Below are 13,885 nucleotides of genomic sequence, written 5' to 3'. Positions count from 1 at the left end.
CCTTTATTACCCTACACATACTCATTACCATAGAATCGTATGTTAGAAGATTTTACAAAAAAAAAAAAAAACCGACACTGATATAAATCCCCGCCTTAAAAAGTCGTCCGAATGTGCCTGCATGGCTTGGGACCAACTTGTCTAAACCAGAATCCAAGGGTCCTGGAGGGCTGCATTCTGATCTCTAGCTCTCATTTCAAATACGAAGCCCGATGGGGCAGCGCGTGTCAACTCGACCGTGTCACGAGGTCTCTTGACGTCACAGAACAAGACGATCAGCTGGAGCACGGCTGGGTCACCAGCAAACTACCATCTGCCGGAGGCATTCCCAAGATTTCACGCTTACAACGGCAAGGACACCGACACTGGGTTTTCCGGGTAGTTGGGCCTTTAACGCTGTTGATTTAAAACGAGCTGGAGTTCGAGTGCATCATTACGCCAATCCTCCTTTCCAGAACACACACGCGCCATTGAATGGCCTGCCATTACAGGGACATTCGTGCAGAAAACTCCTTGCGTTTTCGTTAGTTGTATGCACTCAAAGACAATATCTTACAAAATTATCCTGACATTTACCTACCTCTCCACAAACCATCCTTCTGTATAGGGAGCTTTGAGGCCTTATATAACAGCGCTGACATGACACTGCGAGCACTGCTCTATGCAGCGTGGAAACGCCATTACTCCTTCCTTTCTATTAATTTCTGGCACCAAGAAAGCGACGTCGGGGCAGCACTCAATGTCACTTATATCTCGTAAGCATGAAGACATTTACTAGAATTCCTAAGATGTATTTTTTTACTGAAAAAGTCTGTCAACGTGCCATTGTGCCACCCAATAACTTTTGAAATGAATTCGATCGCTTTATTTCAAGCACCGCTGCTTCTTGGTACATTTTACTGTGCAGCAGCAGCATACGGTTTCATGAGAATCGCAACTATGCGTACGTTGGCTCACAGACCCATGAAGACAGAAACAGCAAGTATGTATTGTACATAAATGGCGCATGTGCTTACGGCTGAGAACAAACTCACGCCTGAAGCACAATCTGGATGGATTACTAGGCTCACCTTAAATTTATGCTCTCGTAGGGAAGCAGTAGCGGAGTGTGGAGTGTCATGTTGCTAACGTCTACAGGCGAAGATATCATTGAGGAGGCTGTTTTCGTTACCATTTAAAAGCATGTAACGCTCCGACGTCGCTAAAGGACATGAGAAGGAAGTTCCATGACGCTTCATGCAATTTTGCAGGGAGACCCAGGCTTTTGACAAGAAGGAAAGCATCCTAAAAGATGGTTAACATTCTCGAAAAGAAAAGCGTGTGCGTGCGTACGTGTGCTTGTGTGCAGGTGTGCGTGTTTGAGTGCGTGTGTGTGTACGTCTGTATTTTTTGCAACAACATACTGCTGTTGCTAAAGAAAAACAAGAATTGTATATAAGAATATTGCCTTTCTTCATGTTTCCATTAATTTGCTCTAGACCTTAGGCTCTGCTAGGCCATGTCTTTCATGTTCATATTATACTTCTGAATTTAAAATAAAATGTTAAATTAAGGGCATGCGCCTGCGAGAGAGGATGGCACCTGTCCAGCACAAACCTTACTACTTCGCAGGCGCAGTTGGCTCCTCACGAAATCGGATTGCGGCTGCGTCTAACACGTTTTTTCGTTTTCATTCAGCAGCAAATGCATTAGCGCTACTCTCCAGAGGGCGCCACGTATGTGAAAAAGGCTGACGTTGCCAATCTGACGTGGCCGACCGCAACTGCTGCGCTTCCGCGGCTCGGACCTCTGTGCGTTTGCTTTAGCTTGAGGGTCATGTCAAATCCGACCCTCCAACGGATTTAGCTGTCGGTAAACTACTCTTGGCTGAAGACCGAGAAGGCAGCTGTGCCGAAAGGTAGCTGAGACCTCCGAACGAAGAGAACTATAGACTAGCCCACTGCCGAGAAGCCTAACAAGAACGCGAGCGTGCCAAGATCGAAGCGGCAGCAGACACTGCTACTTCAGCTGATAGTTTACACTCGTATAACTATGCTCAAAGATAGCCGAACCTCCATAAATTTTATTCATTCACCCATATACAGAATGCAAAAAGTATAAAGATTTTTTTTTAAGGATACCTTTGTTGATTGTAAAGCGTAATCATATGAGGAAGATAACGTAAATTTGGATAGTGTTACTCAAGAACTCGGTTTGCGCAAGGTGAATAATTTGAGACGGTTTGAAGGAACCATTAAGTCTCATTATATGCTACGCTTTAATCACTTTAATTCTCCATCACGTTTAACGTGATGGAGCGTTTTGAAATTTCCCTCCATTCATGCAGTTGTGAAGCTGTGACCTATCGACAAATCAAAGTTTTTGCCTCACATTTATTGCTGCTTACGGCGACGATTGCGTCTTTTATGCAGAATGACACCCTTATGCTGTCACGTGAAAGAAATTACAGCAAGAAGTACTCAGAATAACCGCCTGAAAAGGGGACTCAGCATACCTTTCTTGCCTACACCCTGTGTGATCCTGCATTAAAAACCATGTGATAAACGCAGCAGAGGCTGACAAAGTCCAAAACTTAGATGTCACTAAGTTGCTTTCTTCTTGTTTTTTTTTTTTTAGTGTGCGTAAACAGCTCGAATACGGCATAAACAAGATTTCATGATTTCTTTTCCCGTTAACTAGCGAGTTCGTTGAAAGTGTTGCTCATGCAAGGCTCCTCATTCGATTTATAGAATGAATGAAATTCGATTTAATCTCTGATTTGGTCAGTGCGTACGTACGTTACACATGCCGGTGTTTTAGCTTACAATTATTGCAGACAGTTTTTTTTTCCACCTTAAGAACGGAGCCCAAAGCTTACTACATACTTTTTTTTCTCACGCGATAGCATATAAAGCTCGTTCCGTCTAAAAGCTGGTAGATCCTAAGGTGGCCAGGAAAATTCTGATTGGTCGACAGGGTTATGACGTCACAACCACAATACCTCGAGCGGAACTTTCAAACAACCCAAATTTGAGGAGGACTAAAAATTGTGGGGAAGGTTCAAATTTTGTCGAAATTGGCGAAAAGACTCCTCTAATTAGAGTATTTAATAAAATAATGATATTTAATTAAAGTTAACTTTGGGCCAGTGAGGTTCGAAACCAGGCCTTCCGCATGCCACGCGAGCACGCAACGCATAATAGGCCACTAAGGGCCGTTGGTGCCAGTCGTTCTACAGGGACACCTAATTAACGCGTTGTGGTATGTGTCACTTCAATTACTCTCGTCGGTTCGCACTGTGTGCTGATGTTACAATGACAATAATTTTTTAAGTTTTATGTAATATAAACAAAATATATTCAAGTATTCGAGGTATGGAAAGGCAGTCTTAAAGAAGCAATCGCATCTGCTCTATTGTATAAGTTTAAGAATGTTGATAAATTTTTCCTCCGATGATACTGGGCAGGGTATAGCTATGTTTACTCATCCTATACGCTTGACCTAAATTCACTCTGTGAGCAGGCAACCGGAAACACTCATTTATTGGCGCGTAGGGTTAAGTACGGCGATATCTAAATACACACTCTGAGCAGACAACCGTAAGTACTCATTTATTAGTGCGTAGGGTTAAATACGGCGATATCTAAGTACACACTCTGAGCAGACAACCGTGGGTACTCATGTATTGGTGCGTAGGGTTAAATACGGCGATATTTAATAGCTGGAAAAGAAAAGCCCTATATTCCAATCAGGATAAGGATGCAAGAAGGACAAGTGTTGAAAATATTCCTAGAGAGGAACGAAGCAGGATTATTGCAGATTTCATTTTTCTACAGTCATTGATGCATTTTATGGATAATGTCAGTTATCTTCATGTGCATTTATGTTGTTAGCCAGCGTTCGTTATAACGCATGAGTTTTATATTTTTGCCTCTTTCTTCTTTTTTTTTCTTTCTCCACCTATTCCCTGTTATGCTCCACAACAGTGGTTCTGGAGAAGTTCATGGCCAACGTCTACGACGTGTATGTGGTGCGCGGAAACTCCGCCATCCTCCGCTGTCACGTGCCTCCTTCTGTCAGGGACTACATCACTGTGACGTCATGGGTACTCGACAATGGGGTGACTATCGGCACGCTGGAAGATAACGGTGAGTTTTATCTCTCTTCCGCTTATCTAATTTCTGCAGCTAAGTCGACACAGCTTCACTTATGTTAGTGCCCTAATGTACTACTACCGGAGATCACAAAACGCGAGATAACTAAACAATTTCCCTGATTTTAAAGCGGAAGCCTCCTTACTACTACCATCTTTCTGATTCCCAGCCGAGCGCGCTAACTATTGCGCAACACCAGGATCGTGAGAAACCGATCGTAATTCTCCTTGTGTAGCGTGAGGATGATAGTAGCGACAACAATCACGACGCAGTTAATAATAATGATAATGAGAATAGCAGAAGGATAATGACGATGCATTTAGTGATAATGTTGAAGGTATTAGCGATGACAATGAGGGTGCAATTATTTGATAATGATGATAGTAGCGATAGTGTTGATGATGACGACAGCAGGGATACAGTGACAATGCAGTTTGTGAAAACAGTGATGTAAAGTGCTTTTACCCTTTTTCGTTCTTAACCGGGCTGCAGCGCAGTCCTGCAATTTTATTGCGATAGCAATACTGCGCCATGTTTGGAGCCGTCGCGTAGCTCACGGCCGGTCGTCATAGTTGACATTCAAGTGACCTTGATAGAGCGTAGATGTCCACGATTCCGTGGTGCAGACTACAAGTATACTGCGCCTTCCTTTCCCCAAAAATTCGTCAAGAACCACACGTTACTTTTATTGCTATAGCAATGTTTCGCCAGGTTTCGAGCCGTCGCGTAGCAAGACGAATAAGAAGAAGAAGAAGGACACGAAGAAGAAGAAGAACGCTCGGTCACCGGCATCTAATGCTTTCACTCCACATTGGTTTCAGCAGCATTAAACCCTTCTCATTTATATGTGAGCTGGTAGCTTACGCTCTCGCGTCATACTCTCAAAGGATGATCTTAAGTGTCCCCAGTAGTGTAGCACCTTACACTGATAGGGCGTGATAGGGGAATAATGTAGCAGGTAAAAGAAGCTTCCGCCGTTGCTATCGCAATTCAACTAGGGTTAACCAGAGCTAAACCACAGCTAATTTTTGTTTTGCAGTTCGTGCAGCTCTGCTTGGATTGATTTGTAGTCAGTCATCGTTAGAAAGGTCTGAACTGAATGTGTTCAGCAAAGTCCTTGAATCCTTCTGAAAGTCAGCATATGGTTTCTTAAAAGACAACGCTCTTTCAAGCAATAAAATAGTAATCTTCTGCGCGAGGAGCCTGCGTAATATTTTTGATGCACGAAACGCTATTTTGCTCCTACGCCATTCTGGGCACGGTTTTTTTCACGATCCGCTGCTGCAGCGATTTTTTCTTTATCTCAGCATAATTATAAACTCCAACTTGTGAAAATGAAGAATATGAAGATCGAATTTTATTTATGAGAACAGGGTACATGGGTCCTGTTATCATTTAGGCATCACCTTAGTTCTTGTCCGCTATTGGCGCTGCTCACCCCGCCTGATTTACGGGTGTGGGTCAGAGCTGGGCAGCTCACTGTCCACCGCCCTTCACGATCGGGAACTTGATTAAAAAAAATATTTCTGCAATATTAGATGCATTTCATTGTTCTTAACAGCTAAACCTAGAAGTTTTCAGAAAATGATTTCAGGCTACTTTCTCGGTGTCACCCTTGTAAATACGGTAACAGGCGTAAAAGTATGCATTTTTGTAACTTGACAACATTTGAGTCGCTATGGCACTGTCGACGCTGGTTTTGCTGTGTACTACCCTCTATGAGTTCGCAGTTTTTTCTGGCGACACTAGATATTACTCATGGTAGTCTAAATTAAGTTAAATGTGAGAGTGGACATTTTCTGTTCTAGTTGTTTCAGCGGATGTGTATTTGTCTTGTTAGCGGATGTCCATTTGTCTATTCTTGAGACAGCACTGAATTACTTGAGTTGCTGCCTTTCTCGGGAGACAGGGCTGTATGCGAAATTTTATCGACTGTAAGTTTGATGTCTAAATGAACAAAAAGGAAAGTGAAGAGTGAGAATTACTATTTTTACCGACCAGAAAGATATTTTATTGCAATATTTTCAAGCAAACAGTTCACAGTTGCTACGCAGTGAGATATGCACAATTACCGAAGCAATGATGCCTTTTTTTTTTATGCAAAAGTTCTTATCCTCTTCCTACATATTTAACTACTTATTTCCTGTGTTGACCCTGGTCTGCCAGTAAGCTACAATTTTCTTTTCTGTTTTCAGCATTGCCTCATGCCCCTCGCTTGAAAGTTTTATTTTTTAAATTATGAATTTAATATTCGCGGTCTTCACACAACGTTCATTCGTATGTATGAAACAATTTTGTTTTATCCCAGCAATGTTTTTTTTTTATTCTTGGTTTCTATGTTAAAAAAAAAAAAAAAAAAACTCTATCAGTTTGGAACTTTGAAACTTTAAAAGCTCCATCTCCTTACAACGCAGCTGAATGCACCTCTGCTTTTGATAAATCACGAGACCCCGCGCAGGAGACTACGTAGAATAACTCTTTCGATGTCGACCGCAGAGCATGCGTATCCTGGCTATTGCGTGCACCACCGAACTTCCGGCGAACTTTCCTCAGCCTCACGCCGCGCCAGAACTGATTCCATTTGACGCTGAACACCAATATGGGCAAGCTGGCTGACGGAGTTTTCTTACTTCTTTTCGCTCTTCGTATAGAGTCTCCAAAGTTCTTTACATCTGTCGCGCTTCTCCACGCTGCCGCAGTGCTCGAAAGGAAGCAACTCACTTCTTTTTAGCCCGAAAAGGAGCCTCGCTGGTAAGAAGCAAAACAATATATAACTGAACACTTCTGTTCCTTTTCTGGTTTCCTTCTCAACGCTGCAGAAAAACGCCTGCTTAGGCTACGAAGCTGAGTGGTTCCTTTTCCAGTCTTTTAGCGAGCCGAACGAAATTAGAGACCGCCACGAATGACTGGCTTCTCCAGAACCGGTTTTGCCGAGAGGCTGTGTTAGCTCTCATGGTCTGGAACTTTTCGGGCGGTCTGTATCGCTTTTTTCTTTCCGTTTCTCCACCCACTTTCTTCGGTACTAGTGTTCTCCGGCTCCACTCTGCCTAGCTTCAGAGTTAACCGAGCTCAGAAGAAGATATCCAGGCACCTTCACCGCTTCCACTTTCGGGAATAGATGACCTCGTGCGGGATCAGTAGAGAAACCACCCGTGCGGAGTGTTCCAACGCCGTGAAAAGATTACCTCATTTTGATGAAGCCTTGCGCACGCCTACATTAAACACAAATAACAGCAGCCGTCAACCATAGGATGGTGTTAGATCTCCATATGATTTTGCTTTTTCTGTGGAATATCAAACAGCGCCTCTATATTGTGGCGCGTTTTGTGTCTCAGCTGGGCCACTTGCGCCAGCGTAGAGCAAATTTTGGGCTACGTAGAATAACAATTGTCGAATGCGTATTTCGACTGAACCACCCTATCACTTGCTTACAGCAGTTACTGGCCGAATTTAGGAGCGATAGTGCTAAGGTGACGGCTTCCGCTGGCGGTCTGTCATAAAGCCAGAATTGTTTGCATAGGTTTAACATCGCTCGTGGAGGAGAGAGGAGGGAAGCGAATATATTGAATTCATAAAATGTTCAAAGGGCGAGGGCGGTATCAAACCTGGATTCTTTGATTCCGTAGTCACACATACTTAGGTATATGTGCCTTATGGTCACCTTATTATACCTCGCCTTAGAAGCAGTGTAAAAAATGGACACTGGTTAATGTGCGCGTCGAGAAAGTAAGCCACAGTCAACGAAATCGAGGATGCTGGATTACAATTTCAGGAAGAACAATTGCACAGTGCCTGAAAGGTGCACCCACCAGCTTTTCACCAGTTATTTTGCCTTATATTATCCTCCCCGACGTTCTTGGTAGAGGTTTTTAATATACCCTATTAGTTCAAGAAGTATGCTTATTTTACCTCTTGCTGTGTTAATTGACCAGCTGGTAAAAAAATGTACGCGTTTTCAGTTTCAATTATGTGAACTTTTTTTTACAACTTTCTGCCCGCCACCCATCCCTTTGAAGCCCTGGACAGCCGCTACCTGGTTCTGCCTAAGGGCGAGCTCATCGTGCGGCACGTGGACGAAGGAAGTGACGCCCACCACCGCTCCTACCGATGCCAGGTGCACAACACGCTCACGGGAGAAAGCCACCTCAGCAATAGCGCCGGAAAAATTATCGTCACGGGTGAGCCCCATTCATCTTGCTCGTTCATACGCAAATACTATGAGCACCTGCCTTCAACAACAATCATTCAGCAGCCAAGGTAATACGTGTAATGCTAAGGCACAGGCTGCATTAGCCTCGCCCTACCTGTTTCGCATCGTCGTTGGCGCAGACAGATTGGAAACGAAATGCAAGCTGACTTTGTAGCTCTTTCTCAGGATTACTTGACAAGACAATAATGAGAGTGCACTGAACAAGAGTTGAGGGAGAGTCTCGGTTTGCAAGCCGAGCCAACGTTTCGGCAAGTGGACTTCTCTTCGTCTGGGCTGCGCGAGCATTAGTGGCGGATGTTTAAATACGCTGCTTCCGAAGAAGGAAAGCCTGGGAGGGGAGAGAGAGGAGGATGGGGCAGAAAGAAGAGGGCAGTGAGTGAAATAATGTTTCCTTTGCTATGAATTTCTGAGAATGTGGCCGGTGATCCCGTGGTCATAAAAAGAAAATAGAAAGCGGTGGCAGCAGAAAAAACTGCAATGCGTAATGAATGATTAGTCATCACGTAAAGCATATTCGATGCTGACACGCCGTTCTTGAAAAGGGACAGGCATTCCAAAGGGTCTTAATAAAACATACAGCTGCAGGGGAATCGTTTTTATATTTATTTATTGCTATACCCATAGCTCAGTGTGGCATTACAGTGAAGGAAAGGTGGGGGGAGGGGGCAAAATAATTATAACACAGTTGATAAAAGCAGGAGATGCAAATAAAAGCATCTACGCATATAGACGCCTTGCCTTAAATGCAATCTATGTGAGAACGGCTCGATAAATTTGCTATACCATCAATCAATTATGCAAGTGATACTTCTGACAACCATTGAAGAAAAAAGGGCCCATACACAATTCTGAAAAAAGGGGAAAATACATCAATGGTGGTAATGGTAGCAATATTATGTAGATGTTTACTCCATTCGCAAATTATCTTGTGGAAGAAGGGCACCTTGAAGGCGTTCGTTTTGCACATGATCTCTTTAATTTTATAGGCATGATCAAGGCGCTGTGAGACGTAGTCGGGATGACGCAGATAATGCGCCAGGTTAGTAGCAGTTTTATTGTGAAATACACTGTTGAAAAATTTTAGTCCAAGAGATTTTCTTCGCTGCTGAACGCATTCCCATCTAAGGTTATTGTTTTTAGCGGATACAATAAGTTTTGGGGGGATAATTGGCATTAACAATCACCGCAATATTCTGGATCCTTTCAATCTTGTGAATGCATATTTGCAGCCAATGGTCCTGCAGACACAAAAATCATATTGTAGTACTGGCCTAATGTTAGTTTTGTACAGGAGCTCTGTAGCGTTAGGCGGTAAATTCTTCGAATTTCTTTGGAGGAAACTCAGCACTGTGGATGCCTTGCTTGATATGCACTCTTTGTGATAACGGAAGGATAAAATTGCTTTAAATACCAAGATATTTATATCAAAAAACATTTTACAGTGTTTGGGCATTAATGCTGTATACCAAGTCATGACAATTTGTTTTCCTAATAAAACATATGTATAACTTTTTTTTACACCTTAATGTCCATGCACCAAGTATTGTACCAGTCAGTAACCAAGGACAGATCATTTTGCAGAGCACTACAGTATGGAGCTTATGAAAACCTTTCCTCAAGGAGGCAAGAATGACGACGAAACAGACAATAACAAATCAAGTAAACCATGGCTGCCACTCCAAACATTCCCTGAAGAAGGAAGAACCTCAGTAAGAAATTATACGGAAACTTAAATGAAAAACCACGTGAATCATATGCTATTGCGGGGATGATAGAGTATACACCTACTGGGAACAAACTGAATGAGACAATGGCGTCAAATAATCGCAGGTTGTAAGGGCTTAATCTACCATTTTCTCTTATTCTCAACTGCTCTTAACCTAGCTTCCAGTATACCTCCTGTAAATCCGCGTTGAATAGAGCTTGAGACACGCTGTGTTTTTGCTTTTCTATGCGGGATTTTAGTACTTTCTTTACGAAGGAGTGTGGTGGATGTGGAGTAGGTACAGATATCATCCGGTATTTCCACGTACGCCATTTCTATGTTCTCTTTACAAAACTCTGACATGACTGCTGAAGTTTCGACCGCTTGTAATATGTTTTTTTTTTTTTTTTTTATCCTTTGAAGACTATGTATAGGGCTCGGTTACATTCTAAGAATTTCTCTATCACTTTACCAGTAGTATAAATGGGCCACACATATATTTACAAAGCTCCTAGCTCATGGGCACGGCCACTTTACCCTATGCGTCTGCCTTCCAATTCGGTGCTCTTGGTAAACAGATTTTGAACGTCGTCCATAATCGTGACGATTATGAAAACAATATTTGTCATATTTGCATTGGTAACGGCAACTGGTTCTGTTTGGCCAGTAGAAGTTCCGTGCACGTCATTTAGCGTATCATCATGGTTATTGACTTTCAAAACTAACTCATGCAGATAGTGAGCGGTAAAAACTGTTTAAGTAAGCCTTTTTGACTGATCAACTCATTTAGCAACGTCGGCATCAATCACCATTGCGGCACACGCCGCCTCTTCTATATTCACTGCCTTTATTATATTGACTAAAATAGGAGAAGCGGGACAGGCTATATTTCGCGCTGATAGTATTAAACATACCGAGCGCTTATGTTAGTTTCACTTAACCCACATGTCGATAGTTCCGCCTATTTGATCTGTGCACTGTACCTGGTTCGGGTGAAACCAATCTTCTCGACTTTTCGCTCCCGTCTTGAGGCCAAGTCGGGCTATCTTGTTTCAATCTCTAGGTTAGGCTGTTTTTCAGACAAACAAATAATGAGAACTTCACCTCAGCAAAGAAAATACAGACTTCATATATCAATCCAAAGCATTGCCGTTAACATTTCGATGCTTGTGTCATGCTTCTTCGGCATAACACTCGGTGCCGACGGTTCCACATATTCACTTTGTGCGCAACAATATACATCTTTTTCATGCGTTGGCTTTGCCGAAAACATGGTTTTGACCTGGTACAGGCTTTTTTTTTTATATTGTTACGGACGACAAGGAAGAAGAAGCGGGCAGTGGCGCGGGCAGGAGCGCTCACGCTAGGCCCGCGGACATTCATTAAACGTCATCTACCATCGTCATCGGTCATGTTCTGTCTCCTGTCTTCATCGGCTTGCCGCTTCGTAACATTTGGTTGGAGGTGAGGCGTACGGCATCCCCATCCTCGCCTTGGAGCATCGAACGCCATCTTCAAGCCGGGACCATCACCGAGGGCCCAGGGACATCGCCGAGCAGCTTCGCCCCAGCCCTTCAAGCCCAGACCTGAACAACTACCACCGCCCAGCCCCCAGCCCGGACCTGAAGACAAGGAGAAGAGACATACCGATCAGAACCGAGATGAAGGACCCGATGACCCGAATGACCCGAAGGAACCGATGGACACGAACACGCAACCCCCGCCCAAGCTGCCCGACGTGACCTCGAGCCATCGGTCCCATGGACTCTGGTGACGGATGGTTGACAGCTCCAAGGGAGGCGGATCACCCACGCATCAGACATCGTACCGGCAAGCCGATCTATTCTTCCTTCTTCCTCTTCTTCTTCAAGCATCCAGACACGCCCATCATCATGCCATAAAATCATTAACATCGCTAAACTTCCTCGTCCACGATCGGGACGATCGCTCGGTGGCCCCGGGTCATGTTACGGACGACAAGGAAGAAGAAGCGGGCAGTGGCGCGGGCAGGAGCGCTCGCGCTAGGCCCGCGAACATTCATTAAACGTCATCTACCATCGTCATCGGTCATGTTCTGTCTCCTGTCTTCGTCGGCTTGCCGCTTCGTAACAATATCATAGGCCTCCTGAGTGGCCCCACTTCGTATAAAGATGGAACCTGCGCTCATAGATCACATGTCATATACAGTCTGCTTCTCATGCTCGTAGGGATCTACTTACAGGTGTATATTTAAGACGCAACACGGGCCCAAATACTTCAACGCTCAAGCTGACGCGTATTGCGGTCGAAACGAAATGAACAATAGAAGAGAAGGTTATATATGCATGGCTGATAACTCTAGACAGGCTTGGAAAGCGACCAATGTTATCTAGTTTTCTAGCCACTATCTAGACAGGACCGCCTGCAACGAAAACTTGGCGCTATTTGCTCCTTGTCAATAATCCCCACTAATGCATTTCTGGTTCAGGCTGTTATTGGACCTGCGGTGTGCTCTGGTGTTCGTCCATGGTTTTCCGGCATAATAAACAGGATAAATATCGTTTACATTACCCTGAACGTTTTCCGTCCCCGGATGCTGATATGTATGATATTTCTGATATTTCTAGAGAATCGATTTAGTTAGTTTTTTTTCATCATAAACATTTGGGACGGTATTGACAGGAGTTGGGGTTACAATGACACGCTAAAACATATATGTATATATAAACTCAATGCACACAAGTCAGACATTTCAATATGCGATGGTGGTTACTGCGGAGCGAAAATATTGATGGTCTTCAATACTATAGTTGATGGCTTCCTTTTCTAGGAAATGACACACGTCCTAAGTGCCTTTGGGAAAGTACCGTGCTTTGACATCCGGCACGAAACCTGTTCGCGTATTCAGCGAAAGCAATAAATTTACCATGGTTAGACTGCTCCACGTCCGCCCCGATGCAGCAGAAAGACTGCAAAGATGAGTATAAAAACTAGTGCTTTCCTTCAACCCCTTCCTTTCGTTTCTGCACAGGGCGAGTCGCAGAGAGCTGGACTTAGTCCCTCCTTATAGCTAACTACAATACCTATAGGGAAGCACGAAGAATGTAATGTAGGTGCATGAAAACATTTGCTTCTTATTACACTCGATTACAGCGAAAACTGCTTGATCTGCGACGCACAGCGTGCTGCATATACCCGGCAGTCATTAACGTCCGGGAAGGGATCCGCCTGATAGGCGGCTAAAGATGAGTGCGCCAAGGAAGGGTACTGCCAATTTTTCTACAAGCCTCGCTCGCGTGCGTTGTCAACGGGGATTGAAGGACATTTCATCGTGCCTGATCCAATGCGGCACTACAAGTAAGGCAGAGTATGCAGAATACAAGGAATATAAAAAAACAAACGAAGAAACAAAATGAAAGAATGCTGAAGTAAAACTAGGCGTGACGTAAAAAACAGCCATAGTACAGAAAGAACAGATGAGTAGTTCTGATTACAGTGAACAATAAAATGCCGCAAAAGCGAAAAGCATTGGATAAAATAGGTGCAATAAAAACTTTGAGTAGAAAAGTCTCATTCTAAATGAGCGTTAGGCTTACGCGGAGTGATACGCTATACCATTCTAGTCTGCTGTTTTCTGTGCAGATAGCAAGATCAAGCAACATGCTGTTTGCAATTTTCTTGCTTTTTGTGGGAGGGTTGCGGTTACTGACTGTAGCATTTGTACCGAATAATATACACTGCACTGTAACCTGCGTATTTTGTCGGAATCGACTTCAATCAGTTTACTTATAGTTTGGTAGAAAAATGAAGGATGGGGCATTCGTAGGTCGGCTATTATTTGGTATTTGACAAGAATTA

At 43.6% G+C, this 13,885-nt stretch overlaps 1 protein-coding gene across 1 annotated transcript in view; it reads left to right on the top strand.

The window, feature by feature from the left end:
* LOC146191286 (cell adhesion molecule Dscam1-like) overlaps positions 1-13,885 on the top strand; it is a 123,083-nt gene that overhangs the window by 43,169 nt on the left and 66,029 nt on the right. Inside the window, exons 4-5 of the mRNA XM_084600303.1 lie at positions 3,966-4,127; positions 8,150-8,311. Of these exons, the coding sequence (XP_084456429.1) occupies positions 3,966-4,127; positions 8,150-8,311 (324 nt within the window). The remainder of the gene's footprint in view (positions 1-3,965; positions 4,128-8,149; positions 8,312-13,885) is intronic.

This window comes from Amblyomma maculatum, chromosome 4 (assembly GCF_055883805.1).
Source record: "Amblyomma maculatum isolate TAMU_Amacu chromosome 4, ASM5588380v1, whole genome shotgun sequence".
NCBI lineage: Eukaryota > Metazoa > Arthropoda > Arachnida > Ixodida > Ixodidae > Amblyomma > Amblyomma maculatum.
This window is presented reverse-complemented; position numbering and strand designations above follow the sequence as displayed.